At 39.7% G+C, this 18341-nt stretch overlaps 1 protein-coding gene across 1 annotated transcript; it reads right to left on the bottom strand.

Annotated features, from left to right (window-relative positions):
- Window positions 1-1647: 1647 nt before the first annotated feature.
- LOC103427253 (biotin carboxylase 1, chloroplastic) lies at window positions 1648-16810 on the bottom strand. The gene is made up of 16 exons (XM_029104183.2): window positions 16594-16810; window positions 16337-16399; window positions 15551-15876; window positions 15309-15450; window positions 5927-6025; window positions 5761-5817; window positions 4699-4770; window positions 4356-4445; window positions 4165-4224; window positions 3734-3919; window positions 3552-3644; window positions 3392-3473; window positions 3087-3193; window positions 2896-2971; window positions 2611-2720; window positions 1648-2001 (listed from the first exon to the last, which is right to left on the bottom strand). Exons 2-16 carry the CDS (start codon window positions 16379-16381, stop codon window positions 1948-1950), a joined length of 1599 nt encoding a protein of 532 aa, XP_028960016.1. The 5' UTR covers window positions 16382-16399; window positions 16594-16810; the 3' UTR covers window positions 1648-1947.
- Between the last annotated feature and the right edge of the window lie 1531 nt (window positions 16811-18341).

Here is an 18341-nt window from a genome sequence, read left to right as displayed (position 1 = left end):
ATTGCCTTCCTCTACTGGACCTGCAGTAGTAATGTTGGGAGCATGATAATTTCCAGGATGGATCTTCTTGTTATTATTCCTTCCATAACCATGTACTGCAGAGACTTTACTAGTCTCTTCAACGTGTTCCTCGTCATTCTTCTTCTTCTTCTTCTTCTCCTCCATTTTCTCCTTCTGCCGCTTCTGCATCAGATAAACCCCTGCATAACTGGCGCCAATGGAAGACATGCCTGGGCCTCGAAGTTCGAAAGAAACTATATGCCAACTTAATTCTTGCAGGTTGGATTGGTGTAGTAAGAGACTCCAGATTATGTGAGTATTTATAGAACTTTCACACTGCTGACTGCTTTTGGTATTATCTTAAGAACCCATGAATGATTAAACTGGCATTATCTTGTTTGTTCAAAGATGGTTTTGAACACAGATACATAGAGGGAATAGTGGTGGCCACACCGCATACTTCTAACCACCAGAAGGGTAAGTGGATGCATATATGTTACATATATTTAAATGTCGGTTCATTAAAATTATGGTTACCACTCTTCTGGCAAAGCCATTAGTGCCACAAGGATACCACAAAGATGCCACATCAGCTGTGCTCAGTTTGGGAAGAAATGGAGGGCGCCTAGTGGGACATTAAATCTAATCTAGGGTTATCTAAGCTAAAGCTGCCAATTACATTCCTGAGCGGCCGACCTAACATAGTGTATATATATATATTGATAGCCACACCACTATAGAAAGGTGGATATGCTGCACATTGTAACACACTAAGAAATTCTCTAATGGAATTCTTTCATTCTCTCTCAAATTATTTTCCTCTACACCACGTTATCAATACTTTTGCTCTTAACGAAATAAAAACCTGCAGTTTGGTTTCTCTCACCCCTTGGCAACAAACTTTTAGTTTCTTTGAATTTTGAAAGTAGGTTCATTTTTGCGTTTTGAAGTAAGTATTTGGTTTCATGATTTCAAGTTCATGCCAAACCCATAATTATATGTTTAAATATCCCATGAAGCATGAACCCGATTATACTATTTTTTTATTGCTTATGTGAATTTTTTTTTTATCATATATCATTCTATTTTTTGCAATTTTGCGAAAGCCTCACGATTCAAAAATTAGCATGAAGCATAAACCCCTTTAATCTAGTTTTATTCATATTAAATAGAAAACGGCAGTTTGTGATTTTTCATAATAAACATGTGTGCATCATATGGAGGCTGAAAATGATGCCTCAATCCCTATTGTTGCAAAACCCTATCAACCCGACATCCATAAGCGTGTCCCCTTGCTTTCGAGTCGGATGCTTGAACTGATTTTCTAGCAAAAAAAGACCAACCCATATTCCAACTGAATACATAACTCGCATTGCAGTCGAAAGCGCAATTTTTGCTCTCCAGTCAAAAGCCCAATTCGCTTCCAAACGTAGCCTAATTGCATATTCCAGTCAGATATGCGAATAATAAGAGCACAAATAACTCATTCAAGCTGCATGAATTGATTTAACTTGTTTTGAGTTTCAGGCTCACTTGACTTAAGAAATTTTCCAAGTCAAGTGGCACCAAAACCCGAGCCCAATTGAATTCACTAACCCGTGCCTCACTATGAGTTTACATATTTGGTCCAATTTCACTCTTAAGCTCTTATTCACCAAATAGAAAACCCCAAGTTTTCTTGTAAAATAAACTTTTAATGTGGTTTTTACATCCATTTTGATTAAACCTGAAGCTTTAAACCACCTCTTTTCCTGCAGAAAAGATATTAACTTGAACAAGTTGGACTTCATCGCTCTCTATAATGTTTACTAGTGCTAATAAGCAATAACAAGGCCACAATGAAAATAATTAAAATACAAAAAAAAAAAAAAAAAAAAGTTGGATGATTTGCCCCCTTTCAATTGTGGTTGACTTAGACCAAATTGCACCAATTCGGGCTCCGTCCGTCTAAGCAGATGCACCAGCTAGTTCTTTGGGAGATGCAGGCATCAAATGTTGGGGCTGTGGGCACATGAAAGGGAATAAGTAAACATAACAAAACTTAGATGAATACAAACCCAACACCAGCACAAAAAATAGTAATCCAATAAAATGTAACGAATTTCTTCTCAGAAAAGTATAAAAATAATTGTGCAAGTAAAAACAATTATATTCTACAACTTCACATATCAAGGATGATATCACCATTCCGTCGTGTTAATGAGACCAAGTTATGGATTAACGAGAAACACAATTTCTTCAGATTGAGGCGGGTGACCTATATATTATATGAAATGGCAAAGCCAAAGATGAATATCCAGGATAATACAAGTTGTCAACAAATTAGAAAGGCAAATGTTAGTAGCACTTCTAGATAGTCATTCTACACTTCTACCTCTTTATTTTTTATTTTTTTTATTTTTTTTAGGAAGGTGTGTATGACTATTTTTTTGGGTTGTCAATAACAGCTCTCGACAAAAGTCAAAAGAAGGAAATCTTATATGACTGGTTCAAACTAATCACTTAACCAGTGTTTGAAGCCTGTTTCTAGTTGCCTTAATGCACACAAAAATAACAATGAAAATTCAAAACCTCGCTGGTAAACTTATCAGCATTACACTAGCTTCTTACCGCTTGTAACTCATCCTCATGCTTTGGGATAAAAGCAGTATCAACTTTGCCATTTTTGAAATCCTCTATATCAAGGATAAGTTTATGATATTCAATGGTTGTCGGAACACCTGCAGCATAAGGGCAATATCTACATTACCAGCCATGAATATAGAGATATATACATATCAGCTATCTAATTCACAGCCATAACTAAAGAAATTGGCTCACACATAATTTTAGTGTACACTAAGTGCAGAAAATGTAACTAAAATAGAACGATTTCAACAGCTACTTTATTATTACCTGTTATAATAGTGTCGTCAAGAGCCCTCTTCATTCGTTCAATTGCCTTTTCTCTTGTTGGTGCCCATACAATAAGCTACAATAGGAAAGCATTTCCGAAGTCAGTGGAACAAGAAACTTGAAAGTTATAATTTTATATTGTACATGCATATGAGCAACAATGGCTAGCAATGGTTTGTTGGTCCACAAACCTTTCCAAGAAGGGAATCATAGTTTGGAGGAACCACATAATCAGGATAAACATGGCTATCCATTCTAACAAAGGGACCTCCAGATGGTAAGTAGGCTGTTATTCTCCCTGTAAAAAAGGCAGAAGATTACGAATATTTGGAAAAACAATCAAATCAATGGAAATCATTAAGTGCTGAACTCACTTAGAACTTATGTCATCAGAGGTTGGCCATATCAGATAACAAAAAAGAAATACACCAAGTGTCCACATGTGTCATTATGTACTCAGCAATTACCATGGGAACCAGAACATAGGTACACATACCTGGCCCAGGTCGGAATCCTTTAAAAGCATCTTCTGCATTGATACGACATTCAATTGAATGTCCTCTGAGCACTATCTCATCCTGCAGAATGAGCTACCTCCATGAGACGTTGAACAGAAAGCGTCATATGCATCTTCAAAACTACTTTACTACAATTACCTGTGTGTATCGGAGCTTTTCTCCCATAGCTACACGAATTTGTTCTTCAATCAAGTCAACAGATGAAATCATTTCTGTCACAGGATGCTCAACCTGTGGTTCAGTTGGCGAAAAATTTTAGTTCAACAAAACTAAGCAAAATTATGTACCAGTCGAATCTGTCGTCAAAAGATTAGTTGAACCTGAATCCGAGTGTTCATTTCCATGAAGTAGAAGGAACCTCTTTCATCCAAAAGGAATTCAACTGTTCCAACTCCAATGTAACCAATCGATGCTGCTGCAGCAACTGCTGCATCACCCATAGCTTTTCGCAATTCCGGGGTCAATGCAGGGGAGGGTGCTTCTTCCAGCAGCTTTTGATTCCTTCTCTGCAATGGTCACATTCAAAACATGATAAACAATATGGCAGGTGTCATTGAATTTTACATTTCTCAGAATGGAATAGAGGATAAACATCCTAGAGTTACTAAGAGTTTGTTATACGGTAAGGTTATGACATTTTTGCTTCCATTGAAGAAATCAGAACTAAACTATACGCAGAAAGCTGTTTTCTAGAAACTACAAATGTAACCTTCACAGAGATTAATGCAGCCAATAAGGCCATTTAAAGTACCTGGATGCTGCAATCTCGCTCCCCAAAGTGAACAACATTTCCATATTTATCTGCTAAGACCTGTATTTACAAGAGAGAATCAAGAGATTGCATGTTGTCAACAAATTTCAATTAAAATACTAATTATCATAAACTAACCGGAGTAAGAATGATGACCATGAATTTTACACGAACTTTTGCAAGTACATTACCTGAAATTCAATGTGTCTAGGATTTTGGATGTACTTTTCCAAATAAACTCCATCATTTCCAAAAGCAGCTGCAGCCTCACTTTTAGCTTGCTGCAAACAATCAAATTGATGCAAAAAATTATGACATGGAAGCAACAACAGAATACAAAAATATAAAATCTGTTTACAGATAACTAGGTCAACAAAACTAAGAAACAAACAATTCAGTTTACAGGATAAACCTATATAACAAAAAACTTCAAATATGCCTTCAAAGATGAAGCAGGACATACTATCAAAGAACAAGAACTAAAAAAGGCATCACTATAGCAACAAAAATAGGAAGATACACTGGGTGTTTTACCTGTAACAGCTTCACAAACTCCTCAGGTTCTTTAGCAAGACGCATGCCACGTCCTCCACCTCCTGCTGTTGCCTTCAATAGCAAATTATGCTTATCACTTAAGAGAAACAAAGAAATAACACATACAAGTACATTGGCTTTCGCTAACACGAAGTAAAGGGATGTTTCTAGGAGAGTCACAATATTAAAATAATCACTGATTTCATAAACTTTATGATTAATTTAATGAAGTCCTACAAGTTACATGTCTGATTCACTCAAGTAAATAAATAACACATTGGTAAACAATCTGCCAGATTTATTTTTTCTGCTAAACGATAGAACAACCTCCTCCAAAAATCAGAGGTAACAATTAGAAGCCACCAACTGAAGTCTTTCTTTCTTAGCAACTCCATGTTTTAAAACCTATTATGTCCAAAGGAATTAGCAAAAATTTTCTTTAAAAGTGTCCTTTGATAACCCATTTGACACTTTTATGCTACTTTAATAATTTGTCACTCCAACCCACTCTTACCAACTCTTCAAATCCTCTCTTTCACTTTAAAATACTAACATGTTAACTTTATCCCATCTTGTGGGGTATATACAAGGTCAGTTGCTAATTCTTTACTTTGTTAATTGGGTTGCTACCTCTATTGGGGGTGCGTTTTTCCTACGTGGCATAGCAAAATGACTTTGCTACCCAAATGCTACCTCCCATGGAGATGCTCTAAAATTTAAAAGTATCCAGCTTAATGGTAAATCTTTCATAGTATAGCACTGTGTAGAACTGGGTAGCCTTCTGTCTTTCCTTTTCAAACATATAAAACTCTTGAGCAACAATTCTATGTAAACGGGCATGTTTTCACTCATTTTACAATTGAAATGTAATTAATAAATAATTCTCATGTTAAACAATTAGTTTCTTTAAAAAAAACAAAAAGAATTCAATTTGGTACATTAATATGTTAACTTTTGAATTTTGAGAGTTAAACATGAAAGGGTGTGCACTGTAAACTCTCAGATACAGTGAAGTATAAGGAGTTTTAATTAGCATGAGATAAAGAAGACATGATACTTTACCTTGATCATAACAGGAAAACCAATCTCATCTGCAAGACTGATTCCTTCCCCTGTGCTCTGTAGGAAAAATAATAACCCGTTGAAACAAATAATACAAAATTAATTCATAGCAGCACCTAGTTCTGGAGGTGTTGAAAAGTAAAATACCTAGAATTGAAGGAGATACCTGTAGTAATCCATCACTTCCTGGTACAGTTGGAACACCAGCTTTCTTCATTGTGTCCCTGGCAGACGATTTATCACCCATAACACGGATGCTATCAGGCTGCAAAATGTGACCAAAATAGCAAGCATTTATTCCACATAAGAGCATGAATTAAAGAATAAGCAACCAAACATAAGAGTCATGTGCTCATATGTCCATGACCTAATAACTACTAGTCACTCTAAGACATGGGAAACACAGAACAGAAAGTGTACAACAACAACAACAACAACAACAAAGCCTTTTCCCACTAAGTGGGGTCGGCTATATGAATCCTAGAACGCCATTGCGCTCGGTTTTGTGTCATGTCCTCCGTTAGATCCAAGTACTCTAAGTCTTTTCTTAGAGTCTCTTCCAAAGTTGTCCTAGGTCTTCCTCTACCCCTTCGGCCCTGAACCTCTGTCCCGTAGTCACATCTTCGAACCGGAGCGTCAGTCGGCCTTCTTTGCACATGTTCAAAATCACCGGAGCCGATTTTCTCTCATCTTTCCTACAATTTCGGCTACTCCTACTTTACCTCGGATATCCTCATTCCCAATCTTATCCTTTCTCGTGTGCCCACACATCCCACGAAGCATCCTCATCTCCGCTACACCCATTTTGTGTACGTGTTGATGCTTCACCACCCAACATTCTGTGCCATACAACATCGCTAGCCTTATTGCCGTCCTATAAAATTTTCCCTTGAGCTTCAGTGGCCTACGACGGTCACACAACACGCCGGATGCACTCTTTCCATCCAGCTCGTATTCTATGGTTGAGATCTCCATCTAATTCTCCGTTCTCTTGCAAGATAGATCCTAGGTAGCGAAAACGATCGCTTTTTGTGATCTTCGCTAGATTGCTCCGGTCATTAGTGTGGATAAGTATATAAATGGATAGAGATAGGAAAGCAAACACAAGATGTACGTGGTTCACCCAGATTGGCTACGTCCACGGAATAGAAGAGTTCTCATTAATTGTGAAGGGTTTACACAAGTACATAGGTTCAAGCTCTCATTTAGTGAGTACAAGTGAATGATTTAGTACAAATGACATTAGGAAATATTGTGGGAGAATGATCTCGTAATCACGAAACTTCTAAGTATCGGAGTGTGGTGTCGTCTTGACTTGCCTTATCTGTCTCATAGGTAGATGTGGCATCTTCTCTGGAAGTACTCTTCCTCCATCCAGGGGTGGTATCTTTAACTGGTGGAGATGCACAAGGTAATGTATCAATTTCACTTGAAGCTTACTTGTAGTTTCAGGCTTGGTCAAGCGCGATACAAACCATGTAGTAGGAGTCCCCCAAGTCGCCGAGCTAGGGGGTCTGCTGAAAGAGGTGACAGACAAGGTAAGCAATCAGAGCTCCGACTGATTGTTCACCTTCTCCCCATCTTGCAGCAGCATGAAGGATAAAGAGAAGAAAAATGAGAAGAGATGATATGAGATACTTTTGCTTTTGAAGAAGTAACTTTCCACAGGCTTATTCTTGAACTGAGCTGGAGGGTTTTCTGGTTTCCTCCAGAGTATAAGGCCGACTGAAGAATTTGAGGGTCAAAACAAGTCCATCAAATCTAGTGTACGTTCCACCCTGCTGATATGGGATACTTTTGCTTTTGACAGAGTAATGAATGTATCGGCACGTGTGCTGTTACGCTTGTCTCCACATGCTTCCTTGTATCCTTCGCACTTGCCCTATCTGTTCCTCAAGCAGATGCGGAATCTTCCCTGGAAACATAAGATGTTGAAGATGAGTACTCGAGAGCAATGCCAGGTAAGTAATCAGGTAAGGGGTTCCAGGCAGTCAGTTCCTGGCTGGAAGCTTGATTCCAAGTGCTGACTGATTGCTCTCTTTCTCCTTGTCTTGTAGGTAAAAACAAGGCCAAAAGAAAAGACAGGGAAAAAGCATGATATGGGATACTCTTGCTTTTAACCCTGATGATATGAGATATTCTTGCTCTAGTATAGCTTGTTTGCAGAGGTATTATCGGGGGGAAAGAAAGCTGAATATTTCGAAAGGCTTCGTTGGGAGTGCCCTCTCAGATATGATGAAGGGTTGAGCATTTTTGCAGGTCTGCCTGTCCGTTGGGGATGGAGGTCGACATATATAGGAGTCTCCCTAACAACAAGTAGTAATGCTATTCCTTTACCCTGCTTGGTCATAGCACGGTAGTGGGAGCTGCCAGTTTCACATGTTTTAACTCTGTCAGAGCACTTTGAAAAAGTGGTCTGTGGTATCTGGCTCTCGAGATTCGGAGAACGATGCCTCTTCGATTTTTGAGAAAGCAATCATGCTGGGGGTATGACTCTCGAGATTCGGAGAGCAGTGTCTCTTCGATTTTTGAGGAAGTAATCATGTTGGGAGTCTGGCTCTCGAGATTCGGAGGGTGGTGCCTCTTCGATTTTGGAGCAAGCAATCTTGTTGGGAGTGTTGTCTCGAATGTGAGTAAAGGTTGGGCATGTTTGCTAGTCTACCTTGCCACGAAGCACAAAGGTTGACACACAGGGACTTTCCAATTATCCAGCAATGGTACTGTTCCTTTACCCTCTCTTCGATTTTGAGAAAGTAGTCATGTTGGGAGTCTGGCTCTCGAGATTCGAAGGACGGTGCCTCTTCGATTTTGGAGCAAGCAATCTTATTGGGAGTGTTTTCTCGAATGTGAGTAAAGGTTGGGCATGTTTGCTAGTCTACCTTGCCACGAAGCACAGAGGTTGACACACAGGGACTTTCCAATTATCCAGCAGTGGTACTGTTCCTTTACAGTTGTGGGTAATAATATGGTAGCTAGACCTTCAAAATTTATGTGTCTAAACTTTTGTTAGTGCTGTTTCTTTGCTATTCTTTTACCTTTCTTGGTCAGAGCGATGTAGTGGGAGCTGCAAGCTTCACGTGCTCAACTTTGGCAGAGAACTTTGGCAAAGTTATTTGTGGTACCCATGAGCTATTGTTGCGTGTGGGAAGTGGGTGATTGAACAGTAAGATTCATGTGCTTTCTACTTCACCAGAAGTCTTCGACAGAATGCCCATAATTTCTGCAAAGCTGAGTGTGCGTGTGACAGGTGTTGACAAGGCTAGAAAAGTAGGTGCCTCTTCGATTTCTGAGATCGGCCCTCGTGGTCTCTGAGCAGCCCAGCTTTTGAGAAAGCGAGCGCCTCTTCGATTGATTCGGATAACGATGCCTCATCGATTTTTGAGAAAGCAATCATGCTGGGGGTCTGGCTCTCGAGATTTGGGGAGCAGTGTCTCTTCGATTTTTGAGAAAGTAATCATGTTGGGAGTCTGGCTCTCGAGATTCGGAGGGCGGTGCCTCTTCGATTTTGGAGCAAGCAATCTTGTTGGAAGTGTTTTCTCGAATGTGAGTAAAGGTTGGGCATGTTTGCTAGTCTACCTTGCCACGAAGCACAGAGGTTGACACACAGGGACTTTCCAATTATCCAGCAATGGTACTGTTCCTTTACCCTCTCTTCGATTTTTAAGAAAGTAGTCATGTTGGGAGTCTGGCTCTCGAGATTCGGAGGACGGTGCCTCTTCGATTTTGGAGCAAGCAATCTTATTGGGAGTGTTTTCTCGAATGTGAGTAAAGGTTGGGCATGTTTGCTAGTCTACCTTGCCACGAAGCACAGAGGTTGACACACAGGGACTTTCCAATTATCCAGCAGTGGTACTGTTCCTTTACCCTTGTGGGTAATAATATGGTAGCTAGACCTTCAAAATTTATGGGTCTAAACTTTGTTAGTGCTGTTTCTTTGCTATTCTTTTACCCTTCTTGGTCAGAGCGATGTAGTGGGAGCTGCAAGCTTCACGTGCTCAACTTTGGCAGAGAACTTTGGCAAAGTTATCTGTGGTACCCATGAGCTATTGTTGCGTGTGGGAAGTGGGTGATTGAACAGTAAGATTCATGTGTTTTCTACTTCACCAGAAGTCTTTGACAGAATGCCCATAATTTCCGCAAAACTGAGTGTGCGTGTGACAGGTGCTGACAAGGCTGGAAAAGGCTGGAAAAGTAGGTGCCTCTTCGATTTCTGATATCGGCCCTCGTGGTCTCTGGGGAGCCCAGCTTTTGAGAAAGCGAGCGCCTCTTCGATTTTTGAGATCGGCCTTCGTGGTCTTTGAGCAGCCCAACTTTTGAGAAAGCAAACGCCTCTTCGATTTCTGAGATCAACCCTCGTGATCTCTAAGCAGCCCAGCTTTTGAGAAAGCAAACGCCTCTTCGATTTCTGAGCAGGCGCCTCTTCGATTTCTGAAGCTTCGTCGAGTGCAGATTTTTATAGGGGCTGGCATTAAGTTCCAAAGCACACTTGAATCTCCACCAGTAGAAGCTTCATTCTTGCACTTCTAAGATCTTGATTTGTCCGACCTCTTCTCTCTTCAACACCTTTGAAAATGTATGGCCCCTCCGACCGTCGTTTTGACTTGAACCTTGTTGAAGAGGCAGCCCCGCCTTCTCCAGACAACATATGGCGCCCATCCTTCGTCTCCCCTACTGGTCCTCTTACCGTTGGGGATTCCGTGATGAAGAATGATATGACCGCTGCGGTGGTGGCCAGGAACCTTCTCACTCCCAAAGATAACAGACTACTTTCCAAACGGTCTGATGAGTTAGCTGTTAAGGATTCGCTGGCTCTCAGTGTTCAGTGTGCAGGTTCTGTGTCTAATATGGCCCAACGCCTATTTGCTCGAACCCGCCAAGTTGAATCATTGGCGGCTGAAGTGATGAGTCTCAAACAGGAGATTAGAGGGCTCAAGCATGAGAATAAACAGTTGCACCGGCTCGCACATGACTATGCTACAAACATGAAGAGGAAGCTTGACCAGATGAAGGAAACTGATGGTCAGGTTTTACTTGATCATCAGAGATTTGTGGGTTTGTTCCAAAGGCATTTATTGCCTTCGTCTTCTGGGGCTGTACCGCGTAATGAAGCTCCAAATGATCAACCTCTGATGCCTCCTCCTTCTAGGGTTCTGTCCAGTACTGAGGCTCCAAATGATCCCCCTCCGGTGCCTTCTCTTTCTGGGGCTCTACCGACTGCTGAGACTTCTCCTAAGCAACCTTTGTGAAGGCTCCCTCTTGTGTGCTTATTTTGACTCATGTATATGTACATATTTGTAGCTTATCGGGGATATCAATAAATAAGCTTTCCTTCATTTCAACGTATTGTGTTAAATACACCAAAGCCTTCTTCGCTAAGTTCTTTGAATTTTCTTTTGTTAAAGCTTGTATGTTGAAGCTTTCTGAGTGGAGCATGTAGGTTGGGGTAGTGTTCTCTTAATTTCCCGAATGAGGAAAACTTCTCGGTTGGAGACTTGGAAAATCCAAGTCACTGAGTGGGATCGGCTATATGAATCTTAGAACGCCATTGTGCTCGATCCTGTGTCATGTCCTTCGTTAGATCCAAGTACTCTAAGTCTTTTCTTAGAGTCTCTTCCAAAGTTTTCCTAGGTCTTCCTCTACCCCTTCGGCCCTGAACCTCTGTCCCATAGTCGCATCTTCTAATCGGAACGTCAGTAGGCCTTCTTTGCACATGTCCAAACCACCGTAACCGATTTTCTCTCATCTTTCCTTCAATTTCGGCTACTCCTACTTTACCCCGGATATCCTCATTCCTAATCTTATCCTTTCTCGTGTGCCCACACATCCAACGAAGCATCCTCATCTCCGCTACACCCATTTTGTGTACGTGTTGATGTTTCACCGCCCAACATTCTGTGCCATACAGCATCGCCGGCCTTATTGCCGTCCTATAAAATTTTCCCTTGAGCTTCAGTGGCATACGGCGGTCACACAACACGCCGGATGCACTCTTCCACTTCATCCATCCAGCTTGTATTCTATGGTTGAGATCTCCATCTAATTCTCCGTTCTTTTGCAAGATAGATCCTAGGTAACGAAAACGGTCGCTCTTTGGTATTTCTTGATCTCCGATCCTCACCCCTAACTCGTTTTGGCCTCCATTTGCACTGAACTTGCACTCCATATATTCTGTCTTTGATCGGCTTAGGCGAAGACCTTTAGATTCCAACACTTCTCTCCAAAGGTTAAGCTTTGCATTTACCCCTTCCTGAGTTTCATCTATCAACACTATATCGTCTGCGAAAAGCATACACCAAGGAATATCATCTTGAATATGTCGTGTTAACTCATCCATTATCAACGCAAAAAGGTAAGGACTTAAGGATGAGCCTTGATGTAATCCTACAGTTATGGGAAAGCTTTCGGTTTGTCCTTCATGAGTTCTTACGGCAGTCTTTGCTCCTTCATACATATCCTTTATAGCTTGGATATATGCTACTCGTACTCCTTTCTTCTCTAAAATCCTCCAAAGAATGTCTCTTGGGACCCTATCATACGCTTTTTCCAAATCTATAAAGACCATGTGTAAATCCTTTTTCCCATCTCTATATCTTTCCATCAATCTTCGTAAGAGATAGATTGCCTCCATGGTTGAGCGCCCTGGCATGAACCCGAATTGGTTGTCCGAAACCCGTGTCTCTTGCCTCAATCTATGCTCAATGACTCTCTCCCAGAGCTTCATTGTATGACTCATTAGCTTAATACCCCTATAGTTCATGCAATTTTGTACGTCGCCCTTATTCTTGTAGATAGGCACCAAAGTGCTCATTCGCCACTCATTTGGCATCTTCTTCGTTTTCAAAATCCTATTGAAAAGGTCAGTGAGCCATGTTATACCTGTCTCTCCCAAAAGTTTCCACACTTCGATTGGTATATCGTCTGGGCCTATTGCTTTTTTATGCTTCATCTTCTTCAAAGCTACAACCACTTCTTCCTTCCGGATTCGACGATAAAAAGAGTAGTTTCTACACTCTTCTGAGTTACTCAACTCCCCTAAAGAAGCACTCATTTCATGTCCTTCATTGAAAAGATTATGAAAATAACCTCTCCATCTGTCTTTAACCGCGTTCTCTGTAGCAAGAACCTTTCCATCCTCATCCTTGATGCACCTCACTTGGTTTAGGTCCCTTGTCTTCTTTTCCCTTGCTCTAGATAGTTTATAGATATCCAACTCTCCTTCTTTGGTATCTAGTCGTTTATACATATCGTCGTAAGCCGCTAACTTAGCTTCTCTGACAGCTTTCTTCGCCTCTTGCTTCGCTTTTCTATACCTTTCACCATTTTCATCAGTCCTCTCCTTGTATAAGGCTTTACAACATTCCTTCTTAGCCTTCACCTTTGTTTGTACCTCCTCATTCCACCACCAAGATTCCTTTTGGTGTGGGGCAAAGCCCTTGGACTCTCCTAATACCTCTTTTGCTACTTTTCGGATACAACTAGCCATGGAATCCCACATTTGGCTAGCTTCCCCCTCTCTATCCCACACACATTGGGTGATTACCTTCTCTTTGAAAATGGCTTGTTTTTCTTCTTTTAGATTCCACCATCTAGTCCTTGGGCACTTCCAAGTCTTGTTCTTTTGTCTTACTCTTTTGATATGTACATCCATCACCAACAAGCGATGTTGATTAGCCACGCTGTCTCCTGGTATAACTTTGCAATCCTTACAAGTTATACGATCCCCTTTCCTCATTAGAAGAAAATCTATTTGTGTTTTTGACGACCCACTCTTGTAGGTGATCACATGTTCTTCTCTCTTCTTAAAGAAGGTGTTGGCTAAGAAGAGATCATATGCCATTGCAAAATCCAAGATAGCTTCCCCATCCTCGTTTCTCTCCCCAAAACCATGGCCACCATGAAAACCTCCATAGTTGCATGTCTCCCTGCCCACGTGTCCATTTAAATCTCCTCCTATAAATAACTTCTCCGTCTGAGCAATTCCTTGCACCAAGTCTCCAAGATCTTCCCAAAATTTCTCCTTCGAACTCGTATCCAACCCTACTTGAGGTGCGTACGCACTAATCACATTGATAAGTTCTTGTCCTATTACAATCTTGATTGCCATGATTCTATCTCCTACCCTCTTGACATCTACAACATCTTGTACCAAGGTCTTGTCCACGATGATGCCAACACCGTTTCTCGTTCTATTTGTGCCCGAATACCAAAGTTTAAACCCTGAGTTTTCTAGATCCTTTGCCTTACTACCAACCCACTTAGTTTCTTGTAGGCACATAATATTTATCCTTCTCCTCACCATAACTTCCACTACTTCCATAGATTTTCCCGTTAAGGTTCCTATATTCCACGTTCCTAAAAGCATTTTGCTCTCTTGAACTCTACCCTTCTGTCCTAGCTTCTTCACCCTCCCCCGTCTAATAGGATCAAAGTACTTCTTTTGTGTCCCGGGTAAAGTTGATAGGAGCATATGCTCCCAAACAACTTTGAGTGGAGTCGTTCGAAAAGAAGTTTCTATGGCCCCCTTGCTCATTTAACACTGCATCCGGGTGCCGATGGAGATACAGCGACCCTTGCTCACTTATCACTGTGCTCAGGCCACACAGCGCGCCACTTACGGGTGACGCCCTAGCTTTAGCGCGATTTTGTTCTGGATTCATTTTCATAAGGATTCGACGTGATCATGGAGTGCCGGCTGTCGACTACCTGACGCCCTCCCCCTCCTCCTTTATCCGGGCTTGGGACCGGCCATGTAAGACATAGGCGGAGTTAGAACAGAAAGTGTTCAAAATTAAAATGCAATATAATGTATAAAAACAAATTAAAACGATACTCAAAAAGAAAAAGAAAAAAAAAAAAAAAAGTTTGTTTAGGCAAGGTAGAAATATTTTCAATCAAAGTTTATAATGTAAAATTTCCATCCATTACTATTCACCAAAAAAGATTGTCAATATATCAATCTGAATTTCCATGAGATTTTGGTATACGAACACTAAATTAAGGGGTGTGATATCCACACACCCCTTTTTACTTCTTACACACTCCTTATTAATTTCTATGACTTGATCTTCTTTTATTCATTCGATCCGACGGCTGGAAGTTAAGAGGGTGTGTGAGAAGTAAAAAGGGGTGTGTGGATAGCACACTCCCTAAATTAACTAGGGAGTTTGACATATAGACCCCGCCAAAACTTTAACTTCCCTAAACTTGTAGCACATTTATCCTTACAACCAAGGAGAAAATCCATTAAAACAGCCCAACTATGAATACAAGGTTTGCAAACTTATCCACATGGGCAAAGTCCTTGATTGTTAGAGAAAGTTTAGACTATGTCCTTAATTGTTAGAAAAGTTTAACAAATGTATATAGGCAATCTACAATTTTCTTATGCCCCTATTAGTAGTATTCACATTAACTTATCATGGTTAGATTTAAGTTTTAATTTTTATCTGTTGTTGAGGAAGCTTACATGTTAAATTTTGAATAAAGAGAATAATATAAAAAAGTCTTGGCTTGAAGATTTTATGTTCCTTTTTATATGACGAGCTTACCTTAGGCCCAATAAAGTTGATTCCATGTTCTCTGCACATTTCAACAAAAGATGCATTCTCAGCAAGGAAACCGTATCCCGGATGCAGCATTGTACATTTCCGACTGATGGCAGCAGATAAAACATTTGGAACAACTAAGTACCTGTAGAGAGACCGATCAAAATGCACAGATATAATCATTATCCCCTGTGACAGAAACTGAGATGAAGGATAAACAAAATTTATCATTATCAACTACTTACGACTGACTGCTTGCAGCTTCACCAATACAAACTGATTCATCAGCCAATTTCACATGAAGTGCATCCTTATCTATTGTCGAGTAAACTGCCACACAAGGTATTCCCATTTCATGGGCAGTTCTAATAATGCGAACAGCAATTTCGCCTCTGTTTGCCACCAGAATTTTTTCAGCACGACATGTAGCATGGAGAGCTCCCCCATGCTTCCTGGATTTAAAACAAACTTGAGCACCCTGAGCTCTCTGCCTTAGAAAGCTGACTTTATTTCCTACCATAAAGCTACATTGGGAACTTCGGATCTCTCTAGTACTCCAAAAAAATGAGCCCTGTCAATGACATAAGAAAACCATAGCCAAATGTAAAAGATTATAATTAAAACACGAAACAGGTCCGGAGATCATAATAGAAGAAAAAGGGTACGGATACTGAAGACCATATAACAAGCAGGCCTCGTTGATTTATAAATTCTATTTATCTAGGAATTCCGATAATTTACTTTTCCCAAATGAGTTAAGGTTTTGATCTTTTCTACAAAAGCGAAGATAAAGATGGAATTTATCTTACATGGTTAAGAGCATAAGAAATTAAACCAAATCTTCAATTAACTAACTAATACGCATTTGCGAAGCGGTTCCGTTTCAATAAATATATAAGCAAAACCATCAACCTTGCATGATTCAGTAATCACAACACAATCCAATTGCGGCTAATCAGAATACAACCCAAGATTCAAAACCCAGACACAATTCCAAAAAATAAACAGATGTGAGTAAGAGAGGTACTTACGGGAGTTGGAGTGACAGTCTTGCATATGGGCATTGTGGCATCCATTTTCGAAAACAAGGGGACCTAAGTAAACCCAGTTACGCCAAATGAACAAAAACCAGCATCAGTGTCACTACCATTTCAGAACAACAAGAACAAAACCAAAATTTGGTATTCGAATCAATCAAACAAGAGAGTACATTAATCAGAAAATGGGATCTTTCTGCCATTCTCAAACGATAAAAAGATTAAGAAAATGGGTGTGGCGAGGGAAATACCGTTTTTCAATTGTCCCAGAAGAAGCGCAGAGTGAATGAAGAAGCAGAAGCGGATGGGTTGATGGTGAAGAAAGCAGTGAGTGAGAGATAAAAGAGAAGAAGGTAGGGAGGTCCGGAGGGAGATATCAAGAGTACTGCTTTCGATGAAAACGAGGGGGTTCGGTGATTGAAAGCTCCGCCCAAATGGCTATATAATTGGCTGATGCCTTGTTATTTCATTACTACCGTATTGTAACGTGTAGGCCTGGCAAACGGGTCGTGTCAGTTGTGTTCGTGTCGTTTTCGTGTAACATCTGTTATCTTAACGGGTCGTGTCGTGTCACACCTGTTATCTTAACGGGTCCTTAACAGGGGTAAAGTGACCCGACCCATTAAGACCCGTTATGACCCGTTAAGAAAAATATTTTTTTTTCTTAAATTTGCACATACCACACATTGTCACATAAATATTACTTCAAAACATTAAAACACATTTGTCGCTTAAGTACTACATCTACACTCGAAAATAAGAGTCTCATAAAAATACACTACTAATCTATTACAAATATTAAATGTGCAAGGATATGCAAAATAAAAGCATTTTTGTTTTCAAGGTTGTGAAGCCTTTCTCAAAAGTTTAAACTTTGCCAATGGAACTCAAAGCTTAATGAAAGTGACTCACTAGTATGTTTATTCGTACTTTCATTAAGTATAACATAAGATTTTGTGGTATCCACTAGTGTAAATATTTTAAATTGAAGATCGAATTCAATCATTGTATTCATATAGGGTCAAGGAGTGTAGTTGTAAAAAATCATCAAAATCGAAGTTAAAATAACCGTTAAATTGTGATTTTTCGTTTATAACCGTCGAAAAGTTTTGTCCCGTTACTTAATCTTTAAATATTTGTTTTTTGCAATTTTTGGCGTATGCAATCTTGAAGCATATACAAACAAGTATGACGGTTAGATCGTTGAAACTAGTTTCGTAGAATGCGTATTCCATCAAAACAATAGATTCATTAACACTTAAAAGTTTATTCTTACTTTCATTACGTATAACATAAGATTTTGTCGTATCCACTAGTGTAAATATTTTAAATTGAAGATCGAATTCATTCATTGTATTCATATAAGGTCAATGAGTGTAGCTGTAAAAAAATCATCAAAATCGGAGTTAAAATAACCGTTAAATCGTGATTTTTCGTTTATAACTGTCGAAAAGTTTTGTCTCGTTACTTGATCTCTGAATGTTTGTTTTTTTGCAATTTTTGGCATATGCAATCTCGAAATATATACAAACATGTTTGACGGTTGGATCGTTGAAACTAGTTTCGTAGAATGGGTATCCCATCAAAACAATAGATTCACTAACACTTAAGAGTTTATTCATACTTTCATCAAGTATAACATAAGATTTTTGGTATCCACTAGTGTAAATATTTTAAATTGAAGATCGAATTCATTCATTGTATTTATATAGGGTCAAGGAGTGTAGCTGTAAAAAATCATCAAAATCGGAGTTAAAATAACCATTAAATCGTGATTTTTCGTTTATAACCGTCGAAAAGTTTTGTCCCGTTACTTGATCTCTGAATGTTTCTTTTTTGCAATTTTTGGCATATGCGATCTCGAAGCATATACAAACAAGTTTGACGGTTGGATCGTTGAAACTAGTTTCGCAAAATGCTTTTCTCATCAAAACAATAGATTCACTAACACTAAAGAGTTTATTCATATTTTCGCTAAGTATAACATAAGATTTTGTGG

Source organism: Malus domestica, chromosome 01, assembly GCF_042453785.1.
Source record: "Malus domestica chromosome 01, GDT2T_hap1".
In the NCBI taxonomy this organism is placed as follows: domain Eukaryota; kingdom Viridiplantae; phylum Streptophyta; class Magnoliopsida; order Rosales; family Rosaceae; genus Malus; species Malus domestica.
This window is presented reverse-complemented; position numbering and strand designations above follow the sequence as displayed.